At 37.9% G+C, this 22,348-nt stretch overlaps 1 protein-coding gene across 3 annotated transcripts in view; it reads left to right on the plus strand.

Moving 5' to 3' along the window:
* The window catches only part of jak1 (Janus kinase 1), a 53,303-nt gene that overhangs the window by 13,891 nt on the left and 17,064 nt on the right, over positions 1-22,348 (plus strand). For all 3 annotated transcript variants that reach the window (XM_053323125.1, XM_053323124.1, XM_053323126.1), the window contains exons 2-12: positions 7,858-8,069; positions 8,914-9,037; positions 13,350-13,503; positions 14,123-14,286; positions 14,719-14,987; positions 15,801-15,916; positions 16,518-16,688; positions 17,801-17,958; positions 18,237-18,354; positions 19,640-19,835; positions 22,076-22,185. In XM_053323125.1, the coding sequence (XP_053179100.1) occupies positions 7,865-8,069; positions 8,914-9,037; positions 13,350-13,503; positions 14,123-14,286; positions 14,719-14,987; positions 15,801-15,916; positions 16,518-16,688; positions 17,801-17,958; positions 18,237-18,354; positions 19,640-19,835; positions 22,076-22,185 (1,785 nt within the window). In that variant the 5' untranslated portion in view covers positions 7,858-7,864. The remainder of the gene's footprint in view (positions 1-7,857; positions 8,070-8,913; positions 9,038-13,349; positions 13,504-14,122; positions 14,287-14,718; positions 14,988-15,800; positions 15,917-16,517; positions 16,689-17,800; positions 17,959-18,236; positions 18,355-19,639; positions 19,836-22,075; positions 22,186-22,348) is intronic.

The following is a 22,348-nucleotide window of genomic DNA, read 5'->3' on the forward strand; positions in this document are numbered from 1 at the left end:
CAATTTTTCCCCCCACCCCTGGTTTTTGGTAAATGTCAGAAGTAGTTGTGTATCTAATGAAAACAGAGAGGTAAAGATAGATGGTTTGCCTGACCATTCACTGTGTGAAGTGAGTATAAATGTATGTTTGTGAAATTGTTGTTCAACAGGCACATGATTTTAGTAACGGACTGAAACAATTAGTCGATTTGGCAGTTTTGTTTAGTGGGTTTTGGTGAGGTTAGCATACTTTCAGCTTTCTGAGCCGGTGGTTTGAGAGAGTTAACAGGTGTCGGAAGGCAATTTTGTAACAGGCTTATTTTTATGTGGATTTAATGGCATAGTTTGCATATTGTTTAAATTTTACTTGCTGGCGGTAAGTGCACTTTCTATTTGTGTGTCTCTGTGTGTGTGGCGGAGTCATCAGTCTGACCATCGAAGCTCCGACGCAAGACCTTGTGGCCCGCCGTTGTTGTTGTACACTTATTTTCTCCCTAATTTCACTAGTGGTCTTATAGGCTGCTGCGAGGTCTAGCGTCTGTCATTTGACCTTTTTCAAAACAAAGGCATGCAGACAAGGCAGAGATGTCAAAGTGATGTCATCGAGGGAGGGGGAGGGGCGAGGGGGCGGTGTGGCCAGCCGTCAAAAACATCCTTTTTCAGCTGAGGTTGAATTGAAAATGTGTCGTAATGATTGTAAAACTTCAGGTGTCTGAACAGTGCTACCAGTCTGAACCTGTCCTGACCGAGAGACCACACCAACTCCACACCAAATTTACTAACAATATATTTTTTGTATTTAATAATAAATAAGTACAAATAGAACGTTGAATTTGACTTGAAAAGGGGAAGAGTGTGGTAAATTGCCACAGTGAGTGATTCACTGTAAAACTGACCAATGACTCACTAAAAATCTCTTCTCAAGAATTTCTTCTGTAACAAATCTGTATGAGTAATGATGACTGTGCGGTAATGGTCCATTTTCCAGCCTGACTATGATGCTTATCCAATTGAATTTTTTGAGTTTGTTTATTTATTTATTTTTGAACATGTGGATAAACATAGATAAAGAAAACGAACAAAACAAGAATAAGAGATTTTAAAAGAAGTAGGAAGAAGAAGTTCCGCCCCCTTCCTCACTACGCCATAGTTGTTTGAAAATAAGCACACACTAATATATGTATATAATATAGTATGAACATAAATATAATCAGGTTTAACTAAAGTGTGTGAAATAGGTTGATTTAGAACAGTAAAGAATAGTTTTCCATCCCCAGTGATGAATGAGTTGAATGAGCTTGTCAGCTGAATAGGAAGTTAACAGGAGTAATGACAAACTAGAACAACGACTCATCATGTTGTCACTAGGTCTGTAACTTGGGTTTAGTCCCTGAGTTCATCAAAATGGCTCTTGGTCCCCTGGGAAAGTTCCTGTGATGGAAACGTCCTATTTTTAGGTTACTGGGCTTAGGATCAGTTTCTCTTTCTTGTGCTCTGCCCAGCTCTGGACCCAACTCAGACTCTTTTCAGTTGAATCACATTTGGCTTTTCAATACTTCGGCCATTTGTTTCTTTCTTTAAAAAAAAAAAAAAAGACTTTCTGGCAATCAGAAAAGTTAAGTAAAGTACTTTATTTGTCATTGTTACAAGAACAACGAGACAGCACAGCATCTCTAGAAAATGGGTAATAAAAGTTGACAAGTCTAAATCAACCAGAAATCCATTTGCATGAGTTTCAGTGATGAGTTTGACTATATAAACATAGTGAAATCATGGTAACGTATTTTTGATATGAAATCAATAAAAGACATCAGCATGTAATAAAAGATGTGAATTATGGCCTATTTGAACTTATAATATCAGGCCACCATCTGGATTTGTCGTTATAGTGAGACATGTCAGCAGTCTTGTATTTCGGTTTTATATCAACGATTTTTCAGTTGGTGATTAACGCCTGAGTGAGTGAGCGGGTAAAGAGTGATTGAAGAGAGGGAGTGGTGGTAGGATGAATAAAGCCGACTTACAACATTCATGAGATCAGGGAACAATATGTCCTACATCTGTATGAGACACATTTAACTGCCATCCATATCAGGCTAATCTGTTGAGCTGTTGAGGCATTTTAGTCTCCTGGGAAGGTGTCCAAGTTGTCTCTCATCTGTGATTGGGGCATTGAGGGGGAAAAAGTTGCAGGGTTAAATTTTACAGTCAGTTAAGGTTGTGTTTACAGTGCGTGTTGTACATATCAGAAAAGTCAAACAAAACATTATTTCAAATTGACAATGCAAAAAAGTGCTCAAACAACGCCTTGCTGCATGGACGTCCCTGAGTTGTTAAAGTAATATTAAATTTAAATAATAATTTAAACAAAACAACTAAATTTTAAAATCTGATAGCTTTAACAAAATAATGTACACATGAATGCTACACAAAGAGGGGTATTTTCTGTTGTTCAATGGACCTGAGCTGTTGGAACAATAAATAAAAGATAAATAATAAAGAAAAATGAAAATGATAAAACTTTTGACAGGGTTTGTTTCAACATTCAGTGGCGGTTCAGATATATCATGTATCACAAACTGTAACAAATTGGTAATAAAAAACCTATGTCACACAAATAGAGCACACTTATAAATCAGTATTACCCTCCAGCAGTGTCAACCAGGAATAAAGTCTAAACCAGTTCATCTTCACCACATCGTGGTGTACAGACACGTTTTCGCACGACACAAGTCTTTTATGTTCATAAAATTACATAATTTTACAGTAATGCAGCATATAAAACCAGGAAAAGACAACAATGATGGCATATCACGATATCCAAAATCTAAGACAATATCTAGTCTCATATCGTGATATCAATATAATATTGATAGATTGCCCAGCCCTAGTATGACAAGCTAGCAAAGCACTGTAAACAGAGTTGCCTTGCTTTGCATACACAGTGGTGACTGCTCTACAGGGAACTACTCTCTGAGGACTGAAAATGTGATTGCCGTTTCTAAACAAGCTGACCATGATCTTCATGATGTATTGGTTTGGCTGTGCACATGAGATATGTTGACAATAAGAACAATATAGAAAATCCTTTAACTACATGATTGATTTTAATGTTGTCAATGTACCATTAAGTGCAAAGCAGCACTGTGGGTGAATGGATCCAGTGTAGACACTGAAGTCTGTCACGATAACTACTTTTGTAGACGATATATTGTCCCAGAAATAATAAACAAATAAACAAATGATAATATGGTCATTTTAAGATCATTTTTTGCCACTGATATAATGATAATATGATAGCATAATAATAAAGTTACACCCTTTCAAAGAGCAATGAGCTTTTAATTCTTAAGAATATTCAGACAATGCAAGTGGTATGTGAGAAAAACGGAGCCGCAAGGTTAGTCGTGATCGCCCAAATACGGCTCACACCTCTGACAATGGCTGAGCAGTATCAACCTTGAGGTCATGTACTGGTAATGCCATAGAAGCGACTCCGCTCGGGATATGCTCAGTGAAGACAGGCAGTGACTGCTCTATTAGCTGCCTTTAGGAACTCAGTAAAAACTGAGCGTCATGTTAGCTAAAGGTTTGAGGTCAGAAAAAATGATGATGGTCATGTCCGTGTATCATATCATAAGACGATATAGGTAACTATTCTACTTGTAATAATTTTAAACTCAGGCCTCATATATCTGTCGAACATCTCAGTTACAGTTTGGTCTAATCTACAGTTTTAATTTAGCACCTGCAAATTTTGAGAAAGCTGTTACGGTTTATTTCTATCGTCACAATATTATCCTTATTGATTATCTTTGTAAATAACCTACTAATCCTATTTTTAGTTGTAAACTAAAGTAATCTCTCTTTTGACCTTCCTTTTAACAATCTTAGTTTTCTCTTTTTCCTTTGATTAACATAACCCTCACACCTCTCCATCACATCTTAAGTTGTCTAAATGTGTAAAGTCTGTATCATTTGTATATATAAACTAATAAAAATCTAAATCTAATGTAATTATCATGACAGACCTGATACACTGATATACTGCTTAGGGTTGCAAAATTCCGGGAATTTTCAAACTTGGAAACTTTCCATGGGAATTAACGGGAATTAATGGGAATTAATGGGAATTAACGGGAATAAACCGGGAATTTACTAAACTGAAGGTATGTTCTTATTAGGGAACTTAAATATAGTTGTGTAAAATAATATTTTAGCATAATCCTGACTAAAACAACCAGATATCATGCAGTACAGTTGAATATCTATGCTATCTGAGACCACGCCCCCTACATGCACTGTGCATACTCCATCACATGCACAGATGATTTCTACAATCCTAGACCACACTTTGGAGCCCAGAGCACACAACTTGAAGCCAGACTTTTGAGCCTGTGGTTTTGATGACATTATATGGTAATATATATTTAGGGATATTTTTATGTGTAAGTGCTATATTTAGCCTTATGGTGGAAAAAATAAAACTGGTCAAAACCAAATAAACCACAATTTATACAGTAAATATCACTTTTACTTTTTTCACTGTTACTAGTTATATCATGTGCACCTAAGTAAATAACAATAACTAATACTATAGTAATAGTAAACATCTTGTATATTTTGAGTTGTATCTCCACCAGGATACATTGGACACATCCCCCTCAGGTATGTGTAGCTTCACAGACACATTGTTGTATTTTTTCAGAGTTGTGTGTGAAACCATTAAGAATAATAACATTTAGTTGTTTTTTTTATATTAAATTATAAATAATTGTATAATTTAATATAACTTCAACAGCTCAGGGACATCAAGCGACATTGTGCACCTTTTTATCGTCAACTTAAAATAATGTTCAGTTTTCTAATGAAGGGGTGGACTTTTTTTATCCAATTAATCAATCAAATGATGATACCTTTCCACTAAATTACCCTCAGTTGCCATAAATTCCCATTCAATTCCCATAAATTCCAATTTAATTCCCATAAATTCCCATAATTCCCTTAATTCCCATGGAAAGTTTCCAATTTGGAATATTTCCAAAATTCCCCAGCTTAACTTCCCATGGAAATTTACTGGAAACTTTCCGGAAATTTACCGGAAATTTTCCACCCTCTTGCAACCCTAATACTGCTAGTATTGTACTGTTGATGTAGTGCTAATGCCATGCAGCTGCTCCTACACAGCAATGATCTGTCTCAACTTCCGTGTGGATGTCATCATCTCAGTCGAGAGGCTGACGTCATTTCACTTGCACTGCGAAGGCCGTGTGAGACATCACTATTTGGTGAGCGTCTGTGGGGCTCTGCTAGGTATAAGTATGAGTCATCAGATTACTGAACATTGAACTCAGAATCTCTGCTGTTTATTGAGCTCACCACACAATCACAGACCCTTTTCTTCAGAGAGTGTAGATTATAAACCAAAGGTAGGTCAGTTAGACATTATAGTTGGGCTATTCTGATGAACATGATATCAAAAGCTATTGTTTTATTAAACTTTCCTGAAGACTGATTGGAAATATAAACTAATACTATGAATGCTGCTTAATGTAGTTAATTGTAAAAGAGGGTAGTTTTGGGTGAGAAAAAAATGTATTAGGTTAAATTATGTCAAATGTAGGGCTGTTAATCAATTAAAATATTTGTGATTAATCGCTTGATTGTCATAAGTTAACTCGTGATTAATCACTAATTAATTGCATATTTTTTATTTTTTTCTAAATGTACTTTAAAGGGATATTTTTCAAGTTTTTAATACTCTTATCTACATGGGAAAGGATACATACAGTTGAAACCAGAAGTTTATATACACTGTATAAAAAGACATTACCTCTTTTTTTTCTCACTGTCTGTCATTATATCAGACAAAACCTTTCCTGTTTTTAGTCAGTTAGGATTGCCAAAATTGTTTATATTTGCTTAATGCCAGAATAGTGAGAGAGATAATTTTTTAGACAATTGTAATTACTTTCTTCAAAGTCAGAAGTTTACATTAATTTCATTAGTATTTGGTAGCATTACCTTTAAACTGTATGACTTGGGTCAAATGTTTTGGGTATCCTTCCACAAGCTTCTCACAATAGAAGGAATTTCGGCCCATTCCCCCTGACAGAACTGGTGCAACTGAGTCAGGTTTGTAGGCCGGCTTGCTCGCACACACCTTTTCAGCTCTGCCCACACATTTTCTATAGGATTGAGACCAGGGCTTTGTAATGGCCACTCCAAAGCATTGACTTTGTTCTCCTTAAGCCACTTTGTAACTAATTTGGCGGTATGCTTAGGGTCATTGTTCATTTGGAAAACCCATTTGCACCCAAGCTTTAACTTCCTGGCTGATGTCTTGAGATGTTGCTTCAATATTTCTACATAATATTCTTTCCTCATGATGCCATCTATTTTGTGAAGTGCACCAGTCCCTCCTGCAGCAAAACACACCCACAACATGATGTTGCCATTCCCGTGCTTCACAGTTGGGATGGTGTTCTCAGGCTTGCAAGCTTCCCCCTTTTCACCCCTGTGGTAGCTGACCCTGGATCCAGACAAACAGCCCCAGTCCTTCATGCTTCCTCCTCCATATTTGACAGTTAATGTCACACACTGAGGAACCATCCTTTCGCCTACTCGACGGCGTACAAAACTCCTGCATGATGAACAGAATATTTAAAATTTTGATTCATCAGTCCATAACCCCTTCTTCCAGTCTTCAGTAGTCCATTGGTGGTGTTTCATGGCCCAGGCAAGCCTCTTCTTCTTATTCTGACTCCTAGCAATAGCTTTTTTGCTGCAACTCGACCTGTCAAACCTGCAACTCCAAGTCTTCTCTTCACAGTTGAAACTGAGACTTGCTTACTACGACCGCTATGAAGCCGTGCTTGAAGCTGTTGTCCTGTGAGCCGCCTATCACGCAAGCTGTTGACTCTCAGAAACTTGTCTTCTGACTCTGTTGTGGCTTTGGGTCTGCCAGACCTCTTCCTTTCAGAGTTTCCCACAGATTCTGAGTGCTTTTTGATGGTGAAAGAAACTGTACTCACTGAAACCTTGACTTTCTTCGCAATTTCTCATTCATTTTTTAGTGTTTTTGTATAATTTTCAGTTTTGGCTTACCTTTTTTATTTTAACCTCTGGCAGTTCACCACTTACCTTTTGTACCATTTCAAGCTATTCATTGGACTTGAACTGCTTGAATTTCAATAAAAAACTGGAAAAATTGGGATGTTCTAAAACGTTTGACTGGTAGTGTATATATACAGTGTATGTAAACTTCTGGTTTCAACTGTATGTACCATGTATGTTTATTGAAACAATCCAGAAGAATGAAATACTGCATGCTCCAAAAATCTGCTGTCAGTTATGATATCAGTTAGGAACCGGTTCACTCACCCGTTCACACACTCAAGCAAACACAAGCACAGAAGAATCTAAGAAGAGCAAAATACACACACACAGTCTTTGGCGAGCGGGAGGACGTCTCTTATTAGCTCTATGTTTGGTATTTGAGACTGGACGTACTCTGCTTGCTATCCAAAACGTTACTGCTGCATTGCTTCCTTATTTCCAAACTACAGGTCGGGACAAGGATCAAACAGAACCTGTGTGTGCGTTAATCATGCGTTAACTTTGACAGCCTTAGTAACATTTAATTCTGAAATTTGGTCCTTCGATGTAACAACTGTTTGCCACCACTTTTCCCAAGTGTGTATGTTCACACCTGTCCTGTCTATCCTGAATTTAATTAAATAGAAAGCTTACCTCAAGTACACAACATGAAAATAAAAAGAAACTGCTGCATACAGAAACTTAAGACCTTAAATTAAATACAACAACAACTTAACTGTTCCACTTTTCCCATTTCTCTCTTTCACTCCACTTATCCAGTGTCTGAATGCCATCTCTGTGGGTGATGGAGTTGAGCAGGCAACTCTGCGGGAAGATGAGGAGATCTACCAGGAAGGCCCAACTCTCCTCCTCTCCTACTTCCTCCTGGGGCCTGGAGATCCACTTTTACACATTGGAAATACGCCAGCTCGAGTTCTTCAAAGGATGCTACACTGCGGAGGAGCTCTGTGTGGAAGCCGCCAAGAAATGCTGTGAGTGACTGATCTATTGCCTAATTGGCAAAACCAAGTTATTGCCTTCTCTACTGAAAGATTTGCTCTGTTAATTGCCAATAATGTAGTGAGTGTACTGTGTTGTAGATTTTTACTGTGAGTATGCTATGTGGTAAGTAGGTGCTCAATCACCCGATAAGACATAATGCCCACTCCTCAGTGTCATTGCATTATTCAAGGTTTACTTTTATACACGTTGGGCTCTATTATGGACATACTCATTGACATCATTAATAGATGCTGACTGTCACTTCTTTGCTTTGATGAAGAGTACAATACATGCAGTATTGGTTATTTGGTGATACAGTGTACCTGATAATAAAGTAAAAATGAAGTACCATCACTCAGTTAACCGTTAACACGTGAAATAAAATGCATTAGACTCCAAACAAGATGGTGAAATTAGAGGAAACCATTAACATTACCGTAGAAGGTGACATCAGTTGTAACCACAGCTCAAAAGCTCTTGAGGCAGTTACTATAAAATTAGACTAAGTGCCACTCCAGGAGCTCTTAGAGGATGTGTTCATCTTTAAGCCCGAGCATTAATGATTTGAATTGACCAGCTGATCTGCACTCTGGTTAGCACGCCTGAATTGAAAAGTCTTATTTCATTTCAGGCACAGTAAACACACATTTAATTGCATGTGTTTTATAAAACCATTTATAAATCAAATAAATCATTGTAACCAAGTGAGATTGATGCACTTGACGACGTTTGCTCTCGCTCTTAGATCCTCTGTTTGCTCAGAAGCTGCAGCGAAAGAAAAAAGATTGGTCAGAATATTGATCTTTTTTCCCCCTCTTTTCTTTTCCTTCCCAGCAATCTCTCCTTTGTGCCATAACCTGTTTTCCCTCTACAATGAGACGACAGGCATGTGGTATCCTCCCAACTACGAGTTCAAGATCACAGATGAGACCAGTTTGAAGCTGCACTATCGAATGAGGTAAGATTGGTGTTACAGCAGAAGCTGACTACATTAAAATTGATATCATTATTTTGTAGCTGCCATTCATCTCCATAAAACCATTTTATTCAGTTGAAACAGACTTTTTACTGATTGAACCACAACCAAATTTGTAAGTGTAGTCTTCAGGCTAAATGGAAATATTAGAAAAAACAAAAAATGGGAGGTGAGTTTTTTCCTGGGCTTGACACATAGACTGGTGTTCCTTGTCCTGGCCAGGCTGGGTCCATACTGACAGTGTGTTAATTTGTCACCTCCTTTGTCTATAAATCTAAGCGGCTCTGCTTCTGCCCTTTTCTCTTTTACACTTTATGATTCACTTTATAAAATTCTGCTGTTCTGATGCTAACTTTTAATAGAAAATGTATGATTCTACACTTTCATAAAAGAACTTCTCATTGTCCACTAAAATAATTGATATGAGCACTTATTATAGATGTATCTGTAAGTGCTATTACTCCTTAGCTAACTACTCTGCTGTCTAACTGTTATCCTGATCCCTGGCTATGAAAACTGGCTCCCGGATGTGGAATGTCTTATGTCTTATGTCTTGTGGGAAGCAAGGAATGGAAAGAAAAAAAAAACAAAGTACAAACTATGTATCATAGTAAACTAAATTCCATGTAGAGCCACTAATCTACTTAAATGGTCATCTTGGTGAGGTATTGCAGAAACATGGCCTGCCTGAGCTTTTGGTTTGGTTATCCCAGGATTGCATCTCTTCTTTTCAACAGTGATATAGTTCTTTGACTTCACTACCTTGCAGTCATTAAATGGGTAAGGATAATAATGGAATGAGTGAGCTAAGCTTCAAAGCAAATATTGTGGTTTCACTCTAAATTCCATTATCTGTAATTCAGGAGCTCAGGGGAATTAGGTCTGGGGTTCAAGCAGTTGAAATGTGTTTGCATGAAGTGCACTTTATTTGTGTGGATGGAAAATATCCAGTTTGGATCAGGATGCTTCATGTAGGCCTCCTTTTTAAAGTGATTAGTGTTGTTTCCAAATTGGAGGTGACCATTTTTGAGTGAAAGTGAAAAAAAAAAAACATAAATACTTTTTTGTATACCTTTTATACCAGTGCCAATCTGCTCCATTTTTTGTGGTTCTTTGTGGATGTGTCCCCAAATCCATCACCCATCCACAAGTTCAGTTCTACATACGTTCAAGTTGTTTTCATATTAAGGAAAACACAACTTCCTGGTGGTGTGGCAAAATATGTTGTGAGGATAGTTAGGTTTATGAGATAAGTGAGGCAGTCATGCGAGACAGGTTGTAAATATTAAATGAGGGGAGAGACAGATGCAGTGCTGGTGCTTGTCATCTCCAGCATGATGGGTCGCTGACAGAGAAACCTGGAGGGTATACCACTTAATTGCATACAACTTTGTAAAAGTGGTGGCATTGGCTACAAAAAAACCTAAGACATATGAGATCACAACAGGGCAAATGTCAGTGGGTGGCCTGGCAAGCCGAGACACATTCCAAGTTTCCAAAGGCTTGCTTGTTAGATCTTGATTCTCACTTTAGCGTAATAAGAATATAGAGAAGGTACAACAGCCCGAGATACTTTAAACAGTGTTTGGAATTCACCAAAGCATGAAGGTTAATAGTACATCAGTGGGAGGTGTTTAAAACCTTTTGATAATAAATTCAGAATAAGCTTGAATATTTGGAATGTACCGTAAAAAAACAGTGTATAAGTCGCACCGGTGTATAAGTCGCAGTCTATTATGAGGATGTCGTGCTGGTAAAAACAGTATAGACTGGTTTATTTGAATGCACTAGTAGCTATTCATTTATAAACATATATGTTTATACTCCGAAACTTTTCAATTTACTTTATTAGAAACACAATTAAAACACACATATTACACTTGAACAAGTGTGTTGGGTTAATGGTTAATGGTCCGGTAATAATTAGCTTAACTGAACTGGACCGGTGTATTAACTCTGACTGTGTTCGGGTTAGACTATGAGTTTCAATTAAACCTTTTTAAAAGAACATAATAACTTTACATATTTGATACAGTGTGTTACTGTGCGCAAATAGACTACTGCACCCCAGTCGCGCTTTTGCACATCGAGCTTCTACTGCAATCAGTTTGATTCTGTAAATACTGAAACATCACAGCAAGTGTCCCGAAATACTTCTGATCAACACACAATCATTTTTCCGTTCAACATACAGCATTAACGGGTCTATTTTCATTAGCTGCCGACACAGCTGGAGTGCGCAGCGCATGCTTGACATTGCTGTTTACAGGACGTTATAGTTCATAAATGTGGACGCCCACATCGTTATCTTTACACAGTTATAGTTATTGTTCTTAGTGTGGAAGGCCTTTTACATCCCACTTTTAAATTAGAAATGATTGCGTTAAAGGTGTGTATCATTCACCGGTTTTTATGGTATATAGAAAGCAGTGAGCCATTAACAGATGATGCCAAGACTAGAGTCTAATTACCTTTATGACCTAATGATATGATACTAACTTGCTCATTTTATTTAAGGTTTAAGGAAAAAAAATAGTTTTATGAGACAAACTAGCAATGTCACATTAATACCTGACAGGATGACTTTAACTTTGACAACAGGGAATCCAGTCTACCAGTAAGGTAGAATTTCATTCAAAGAGAAGAAAGAAGGTTACTGTGGTGTCAATTACACTTCCTCTTTCTCTCGGCTCTGTTTTGACAATAACTAGTGGGGAGAATAGTGAGTGCACATAGAGACTAACTGTGGCATGTGTTGTGTGCTTGTGTGCTTGTGTGCATGTTTTCTTTTGCCACAGTCTGCTTTGCATACTGTAGTGCAGTCTTCCAGACAAGCAGGGTATTGTGGTCAAGTCGCAAAATACACACGATCTTTAGTATAAACAAACATTACACAGGTACACAGACATGCACACACACACACACACACACACACACACACACACACACACACACAGACCAGTTAAAGCTCCACTAGTATTTCCATCATGTCAAAAATCAATAATTAAAAGAAAAAGAGTATGCTACTCTTGCAGCTTTGTGAGACTGCAGTACTTTGAGCTAAATGCTAACATCAGCCTGCTAACATGCTCATAATCACAGTGCTAAGATTCTGATGTTTAGCAGATATAATGTAGTTTTTGGAGGCACTGGAGACGGTGTTTGTATGTCTTTTAGATAGTATGTGTTTTTATGGACCGAACTGGTCTGAAATAAAGATTGAATTAAAGATTGAATTGAATGTGTATAATGCTCGTCATCTCAGTTAGGTATGTGTATCCCACATTATGCTAAATTGCACTAAATACAAAGAACAGCTGGAAATGATGTCAGTGTTATTAGCTTTGCAAGTATTTGATGATAAACCAAATGATGCATTTTCTGGGAACCATCTACTAAATGTTTATATATTTTATCATTTTAGATATTTTAGTAGATGAGTGAACATTTTGGCCAGCTTCAGAGTTTCTCTCTTGTCAATAAAATGTTATCAGTTGCTCAGCAGTACGTGTGTTATGACTGACTGGTTTTTATTTGTTCCTTTTTTTCTCTGTCTTTTTTAAAAATCCTCTTTTTCTTTTGCATATTTTCAAATGTTCTCCCAATTTGCTTTGACAATTTCCCTATGCACTGCCCCATGTCTGCTGTTGGTCTGGGAGGATGTAGATTGACGCCTGTGACGCTGTACTGACAGAGATCATACATTTCCTCTGAAAAGCACAGACTAGCTGAAAACTTGCTTCATTTCAGAGAAAACAGGAAAATAGGTCAAAATTACAATGAAAAACTTGATCAGTGAAATTCTACATGGCTGATTCATTGTTGCATGAAACGTTAACGTGGAAATGACAAAAAGACAAAATGGACTTTTAATGATGAGCATTTTTTACACGTTAAACACGGCATACAAGAGGCATTAGAGCACTTCCTGTTGTGTTGTTTCTGTTTTTGCTCTCTTATTCACTCTCAGGTACAACTTAATGTATGATTCAGGCAGCATTCATAATAACTCAAACTTGTATGCAGCTCATATTAGAATTCATATCATTTTGAAATCCTATCACCTCCACCCAAGGCCAAAGTCCCATCAATAAAAAAACTCAAAGTTAACTTTGTTGGTTGTAGAACAAACATCCTTTCAGCTCAAGCAGTAATTTCAACACACTGCAGCATCTTCCTGGACATGTGGAGTCTAAATCAAGAATAAAATAGGTTTTATAAATCCCCTGTTATATTACCTTTACTCTGTGCATTGGATGCTGTTACAATGTTAACCCTGTTTGTCTCCTGTCAGGTTTTATTTCAGAAACTGGCACGGCACCTCAGAAGGAGAGTCTCCTGTTTGGAGACACTGCATCAACAAACTTAGAGGAGGCCTTAGTTCACAGAGAACCCCTGAAGGAACACCCCTGCTGGACGCTGCATCGCTGGATTACCTTTTTGCCCAGGTAAGAAATAAAGCAATCAGTTACTAATGATAATATTAATGAATGTCTTTGTCCTGTCATTGGATTGTTTTAAGCAATATGTTGTTGTCACTCGTGACTCTAGTCCAAAAACATTTCTTTGATTTTACTAATTCCCCTTTTAAATGTCTGCATTGAATTGAATGTGAAAGTAGATTGTGATTGAAAGGTCATGTTTCAACACAGTTCAGAGTTAAGTTTCAAAACATCAAGTAAAACAAAACAGCTGAGAGGAAATGTTACAATATCAGGAAGTGCATATTTAAAGTCAGGCATAGAGCCAGTCCTTCTGTTCATTTAAATGCACGTAGGCTGAAAGAAGTTGTCACATGACAGGAACTGATGTTTCCAGACTACAAATAATTGTTTTACTGATTTGTCAGTTTGTCAGATACATAAGAAATATATCCGTCTGATATTATTGTAAATTCAATGAAGAAAAAGGCAGCCTGCAACTTAATTTCATTTGGTCACTTTACAGGAGTTGTATGGCATGTACTGAACCAAATTAAACAATACATACAGCAATACATTTTTAGATCTGAGTATGTTTGGTGTTTCATGTTTGCTTAATTACTGTATATAAATGTTTGTCTCTCAGGGCCAGCATGACTTTCAGACAGGCGTGGTTCCACTGAGAATGTCCCAGTGTGAGGCAGAGCAGCACGAGATAGAAAATGAGTGTTTGGGCATGGCTGTGCTTGCCATCACCCACTATGCCATGAACATGGATATGCCCCTGCCAACTGCTTCTCAGGAAATCAAGTAATTCTCACACAGACATAAACACACACATTCCATACTGCATGTCTTTGTATAATTGATGGTATCATTCATTTTCTAAAAAAAAAAAAGGTAGAAGGGCTTCTACAGACTTTTGATTTAAATCTCAAAATTACACCCACATGTAAGAGTAATATGGCAGCAACCTTCCAGTGTAATTTCATAAAATGTACTTACTTCCTGTACTTTACAAAAGTGGATTAATTCTCAGCTAACATGGACATGTTTTCCCCCCAAAACACCCCACACATTTGCAAATCGGGGGGGGGGGGCACGAACAGACACTATTTCTCATGTACATTCAAACCTGTTGATAAGCTAAGTAGCTCAGTATATATTTCACCATTCAATTTAAACTTCATTTTCATGCAAGAATTTAATGGAAGGCATATCTGTTTGTCTTAATCCCACCAGCTATAAACGTTTCATCCCAGAGATGCTGAAAAGTAACATCAAGAAGCGCAACATCCTTACGCGCATCCGCATCAACAACGTCTTCAAGAAATTCCTCAGTGAATTCAACCGCCGCACAGTCAAGGACAGCAACATCACACTGTACGACCTGAAGATTAAGTACCTTGCCACACTGGAGGGTCTGACCAGCGGCCTGGGCAGTGAGCTGCTAGAGCCTGTCTCGCTTAGTGTAACGCAGGAAGGAGACCTCTGCAATGGAGGATACAATGGTAAGAATTCAGGGAGATGATAAGAAAGTGTCCACAAGTTTAAGTTATCAGGCCCTTCACTAGATTTTTCTGGTGTGCAAGATGTAGTATATTTATTTGTATGAGATTATGACTAAAAAAGATGAAAATTTGTTTACCAAAGTATTTTCATGTGGGAGTTGATGTAACACCAATAGAAGAAAACTCTCTTGGTGGCAAGCCAAGGAAGCGAGATTGATATAATATATGTATAATATTTTTTAAATTATTAGGCATTAAAAGACAAAAATATATCTACCACAAAATGAAATAGTAATTAGTTTTCTTTTATAGACTTAGTGTAATATTTACCAAATGTAATGGATTAAAGTGTGGCAGCGGTTAGTTTGGTGTTATGTTTACATAATTGTGGTGCCCTACCCAACCTATGAAAAGGAGTTTGTGTTGGTGATTAAAAGCAAAAGTGAAAGGAACAAGATGTTTACACTTCACAATAACCTACTTATGCAGATTAGACCTGGTCCTTTCAGTGGGTTTCTTTTTCATTTTCAAAATGTTTGAATTGGATTATTTTTACTACAATGTTTCCAAACACTAATGCAGAACCGGAAGGATTGATTAATCAGAGTATTTTTTTCACTGTAAACATACAGTAGCCACAGTCAGTCTGTCTGCATGACCACTACAAGATTTTCCAAAAACAATATTGAGAAACCAAACATCTAATGTATTTATACTTTTTCAGGAGTGTGCATGTCCTGTAATTATGCATATGCATATATGTTTTGGCTTTATGTGTAACTGCTGTGATACAATGTTTGTTGCTGGATCTAGGTTACAACATCCCGAGCCAGACTCAGAGCCAGACTCAGACCTTAGAGACAAGCCGTGACATGCAGGTCCTAGTCACTGGTACTAATGGCATTTCCTGGAGGAAGAAGCCGGTTGCAGTAAGTAGTGATTTTGAAAAATACTTTTAGTGCATCTTGTTTTACTGTGGTAATCTGACACCAACTTTATTCATGAGTGTGATTAATTTGGGTTGTTGTGAACGCACTCAGTTGAACTCTGGAGCATACTAAACAATTGGCCAAGACCGCTTGAAAAGGTCTCTTTCTGCTTCTAACAAAACAATGATTTCAAAAGCCTAAGAAGCATCAACTCCCGGCAACTCCAAGCATGACTTGCTCGGAGTTACCAGAACTTGATTTCCTCACGTGTTGTGTCCGTATAGCACTGATGAAGCAAGACGACACTCACAAAAAACACCAAATCTTTACAGCTCTTGGATCGTTTGTAAAAAGACAGTGTGGACACAAACTGCACGAGAACTAGAAGGCAACAATTAATATTTTTTCCCATGATCTTGACCAGATAAAACAACATAGAAGCCCCTATAGGCATGTTATAGGGATATAACATATATTAGGCATAAGCAATTACAAATACTAAATTGCAAGGTGACAGTAATTGAATAAAAATTAACTTCTTATGTATTTTCTTACATAACCTGTGTGTATATAAATGCTGTCTATGTTTATTTCTTTTTAGATTGTGATCGCCAAAGAAAAGGGCAAGCCAAAGAAGATCAAGCCGGATGGAAAAAATAAAAAGAAAGAGATAGATGAAGGCTGGGTAGTGTTCTGTGACTTCCATGAGATCACACACACCGTCATCAAAGAGTCAACAGTCACCATCTATAGACAAGACAACAAGAGGATGGTGAGACAGACAGAGAGACAGACATACAGACAAATCAAAGAGCGCTGTGATTGAAGAGGGATCAACCTCTGTATTGTCAATTCTACCTACATTCTACCTTTTAATTACTTAATCTTTAACTTCACATTTATTCTGAACATTAGATATGTAATTTGCAACATGGGGTGCAAGTACATTTTGGGGTAGTATCATACCAAGACAGAAACATACACAAACTTGGGCTGTACCCAAATCAGAATTGTTTCTAGTCGACTCTGAATAATCAATATTATTATTGATGTCTTAAATGCACCTTTCCCGTATAATGAAAAATGTATTATTCATGGTGTCCTGGTTTTAATGCCTTTATTCATCGTATGTCATAGTTTAGTAATAAAATCCTAGCACACTACAGAGCATCTCTCCTGCTTGTCTCCTAATAGTGCTGTCAGCAGAGGAGTCAGTCACACTAGACAGGAGTAGAGGAGGTTGCACTTTATGGTTCAAAAGTACTTTAGCTGACCTAGCTAGCATTCAGCACCACAGCTGAGTGTTCAATCAGCAAATAGAAACAAGTCGCACCACTCTGCATTACACTGCCCTCAGTTTCCATCACTTCTCTCTATTACAGCTAGTATATACATATATAGCCTGTCCTGTTATCCCGCAGTGTTTTGTATATAATGACATGGCTCCAAAAAAGTGCGGTGATTCAATTAAATGTCGTTTGGGGGACAGCACAAACAGACTAGGTTTAAATACAATGTAGTGTACTGTTCTGTGTGAGTGATTTGCTCTGAAGCCTGCCCTACTAAGATCGAATTTCTGTCTCTCTAAATTGTTATTTGATTTAGTTTGACATCATTTAAAATACAGACTTCTTGTGGCTCTGTTGTTGCAGTGGAGTCAAACCTACTTATCATAGTACATACAGTAAATACTGTTGTGATCCTGCCTCTACTTGTTTTCATAGTTGATGTCAGCAAAAAATTGTTCCCAACTAATCTGTAGTTCAAACAAAGTCCATCTTTTTCTGCATGCAGATATCATCATTTGTCGCGGTTAATATGACTAATATCTGATCACCTCCACCTCCTCATCCTCCATCTTTCTCTCTCTCTGTCACTTTTCAGGAGCTCCAAATGGCTTCTCAAGATGGGGCTCTGTCCTTTGCAGCCCTTGTGGACGGATACTTCAGGCTGACAGTGGACGCCCATCACTACCTGTGCAAAGAGGTGGCGCCAGCTTCAGTGGTGCACAACATCAATAACGGCTGCCATGGACCCATCTGGTTTGTACTGGTAGTTTTATTAGGGGTATATTGGAATTTCCGTGAGTGTTTACACATGTAAACATTTTATGGTTGAATTTTATTATTGAATTGTTAATGTTTAAATAGTGCACACACACCTGTAGCCTGTCTGCCTCCTGTATATAAATCTATCTTTTTATGTGACTATTGCTCTATTGTTGTCATTAGAATGAGGTTGATTCATTGAAGATGGATAAGGTCACAACCAAATACATATTTAAGAGATAATAAGAACTGTATTGTCTCCTCCTTTCCAGTACGGAGTACGCCATCCACAAGCTGCGTCAGGAGGGCAACGAGGAGGGCACGTACATCCTGCGCTGGAGCTGCACTGACTACCAGTACATCATTATCACTGTGGTCTGCAGTGAGGAAGTGAGTGTGGACTAGTATAACTTTGTTTAGCAGCTAGTTTTATTTTGTGGATTAGACAAATCTTTTAAAAAGTAAAAAAGGTACAGTGCTGGATTATTATCACGAGTGAAAAGTATTTTCTTTGTTTGAGAAGTACAAACAAAAGTAAAAATGACCACTGCTCACTAAAGCATGTTAAATGTTCACTACTAAGTAAATTTGATTTTGCAAATATAAACTGAAAATTCACTGGAAAAATTTGATAAAGCCAAAGTGAAACATTATTTCATTAACTTAAATGAAATATGAATGAAAATTGATTAGGTTGTGTGGCTGTTGCGGGTCCACAATATGAGGAAAAGAAGATAAGACACTGACACAATGGTCACTTGTCCTCAAGATAGTTTGTTAAATGAAGAATAAAAATATTAATGCTGGTCAAATTTTATAAGTCAAAACTGAAACAAAAAGTACAGCCATCTGTGTTGTTGTTTAGGGAATTTAGGGAAAAACTAAAGCTGACATCTTCAGAAAATGATTCCGACAGACAGTTTTCAGTGTTGTGTGGTTATAGTAAAAACATGATAGGAATGAGCTCTGTATTTTTACAACTTGTAATAACTGGCATCCCTGTGATGCACTGAAGAGGGTTTATGTAGGTAACCAGAGGATATAAAACACACATGCAGAGCACAGCAGACCAAATATTGTCTCTTTATTTTATACTGGGTTACACAATGCTAAGATTATGACATGGTCATTACAGTCCATTATGAGTCAGCATGCGGGGAAACACCCACACACAAAAACTCAGAGGGTCAGCATGTGACTGAGTGTCATCCTAGGTAGATGGCCACTGTTAAGAGGCCGTACATAGAAGATCTAAATAAATGTAAGATCAACTAGTAATAATAGTGACACACTGCTGTTGTCGTTGTATGTCTGTGGGGCTTCAAAGGAAGACCTTAAACCCTCTCTTCCAAAAGAAACAGTTTTTAAAACATGAATATAAACTAGTTTTAAAAATGGTTTGTTTGCTGATTGGTTTTGAAATTAATGTTATTTAAGTATACCTTTACTCCTTTACCTTTACCCTTGCATATTTGTTCTGTCCAAATCTTACTTATTTCATGTGATGCTCTGTTTTCTATTTTTTTTCTCTCCTAAACCTAAATTGCTCTCCCCACCTACGTTCCACCTTCAATCCCTCATTTATACTCATATTCCTCATACCTTTCTCCCCTCCTATATGTTATTCCCTTTTTCTATTATGTTTAACTCTTCTCTCATTCACATTGATTTCTAGGACCTCAAGGAGTCTCGTACTGTGCGACAGTATAAAAACTTCCAGATTGAAGTGGGTTCCGAAGGTTTCCGGCTGTACGGCACAGACACGCTGCGCCTCACTCTCAGGGAGCTGCTGGAGCACCTGGAGGGCCAGAGCCTTCGAGCTGACAATCTCCAGTTCCAGCTGCTCCACTGCTGCCCTCCACAGCCTAGAGGTAAACGTCTACCTTATCTACTCAAAGTTACGTGCAGTAATAATAGTATTAATAAGTAATAAGCATTGCACAATACTACAAATACACTAAACCAGACCCAGTTTGTACAACTCCATCAGCTTTGGTCAGCGACACGTCAAAACAATTAAAAACACTTAAAAGTGTGATGGAAAGCAAAAACAAGCGAAGCAAAAAATGAAAGTATACCTCACATTAGGAGTGTCTCCTCATGAGTCTTACACATGCTAAACAACATTGTGCACCTTTCTGTTATGCCTCTACTCTGGATGGAAACTGCAGCAGCGACAGTAGCACAGCATTAATCAAATTTGGTAAATGCACATTAAATGCCCAGCTGCCAGATATGTTTTTTCATATTGCGATAGTTGTAAAAATTGTACATATTCTTAGAAATCATATTTTACCATATTATACTAATTCGTCAGGTCATGACTAAGTATTTGAATCCAAGGCCTCTGTTGTAAGAAGCAACAACAAATGCTTTAAATACGGTTAAGCAGTCTTAAATACTGTAGTCCTCCAGTGTTCATGCTTTTAAAAATAACTGATAAACAATGAAATCCTGCTTGCTCTGTCATTTAGCAGTCTCTGCATCCTCAGTGCACACCTTTTGCAGTACAGCACCTCACAATGCACTATGTTGTGCATGCAAAATTTCAGCTAGGTGTGGTAACAAGTGCAACAGACCACACCTTACTGTGAAGTTGGGTGGGGTCGGAAGTGCAACAAACCTGAACCTTTCAACCCATAGAGGTCAGGGAAGCAATGCTTTCCCTCTATGCATGTGGAATGCGTGCGTGTGTGTGTGTATGTGTTTGTATCTCTCACTAACTTAAGGTGAGTGAAGCAGTGCTAGCATGAGCAATGTGCGTGGGTGGGTGTGTAGATGTGTGTGTATGTGTGTGTACGTGTGTCTGTGTCTGTGTGAAATGGTGTCAGCGAGGAAGAGAGTTGTAAATGTGGGTTTCCGGGGCCAAACTAGCACTCTTGTGTTTACTTCACTCAGGGAAAGGTGGAGCAAACTGTGCGTGTGTGCTTGGATATACTGAGTTGTTTATGTTTGTTTGGGTGGTGTGGTGCTGATTAATATCACAATGCATGACTGAGTATATCGGTTTTAGAGGAAGATAACAGGCTGGAGTGCTGTTTTGTTGCCCTATGACAAATATTAATGACATATTGTCCACATCCCCAGAATATGGTTAGTAATGTGTCTATGCATGGTTTTTATTGGTTTTAAATATAATATAAAGTACATTTATAGTGAAAGAATTGCTGCATAGTTGGAGAATGGGCTCCTCCACCATATGGAGATGATTTGGGTCTTAACATAAACAAGGACTATGAATTAGTGCATGTTGGCCAATCTTGAAGTCTTGGAGTAAATGATCATAGGTTTGTCATGATTTACGTTGATGGGGTAAAGGTATGAGTGTGTTGTTAGGGGTAACATTCAATGGGAAGTGTGGGTGCATGTTTTGTTTGGGGTTTGCATGAAAACACAGATTGCATGTTACGGCACAGTGCTGTTAACTCTCTTTTGACAGTGTATGTGGGCTGAGATGCAGATGGAGTACAAATACTTTTTCTTTTTTTTCCCTCTTCAACCACAGTGTGCTGGTTTTGTCACAACATTAGACACCCACAGAGACACACACACACACACACACACACACACACACACACACACACACGCACATATAGTATGGTAACAGGCACAAAGACACATTTTCACTTTATCCTCCCACACACAGCTCTGTATGTTCAAAAAATAAACTGAATCAGTACGGCAACCCGACCTGAATTGCTGTTCACATCACTGCCACATTGACGTAATTTTTGAGAGCTTGTTTACCACATATAAACACGGTTGCTCTTATGCTGTATACCATTGCATGTATGCAATATATGCCATATATCGTCTTTATATTTATAGCATACTTTGGTACTATAACACTATTAACACTATTAATGCTTTTATTGTTATTGAAGTTCATTGTTATGTGAATGCAGTGTGGACTTGTTTTTCAAATTAATCTACACTTGAATTCAAGGACTTTGACAACAATACAAGCAGACATGATGATCACTGTAAGGGATAACCTACCATAAACAATAGATTTTAGCACAGAAAATTATTTAAATACATTTGAAAAAACTGACTCGACTTTGGTGTTATGGTCTTTTAATATGTGAGTGTGTGTATGTGTGTGTTGCAGAGGTTTCCAACCTGCTGGTGGTCACTAAAGATAGAGCACCAGCCCCTCAGACACACATGCAGGAGAGCCAGCTCAGCTTCCATCGCATTCTGAAGGAGGAGATTGAACAGGTACGCCTTCTCATCTTCATATCTGTGCCCACCTCATATGTAAATGAATATAATAAAACACGCTGTTCCGCCTACGGGACGGGTCGGAGGTTGGGAGGTAGTCACAAGTTCTTCCGAATGTTTCAAATACCAACCCTTAAACATATATATTGTTGTAACATTG

Source organism: Scomber japonicus, chromosome 7 (assembly GCF_027409825.1).
Source record: "Scomber japonicus isolate fScoJap1 chromosome 7, fScoJap1.pri, whole genome shotgun sequence".
Taxonomy (NCBI): Eukaryota; Metazoa; Chordata; class Actinopteri; order Scombriformes; family Scombridae; genus Scomber; species Scomber japonicus.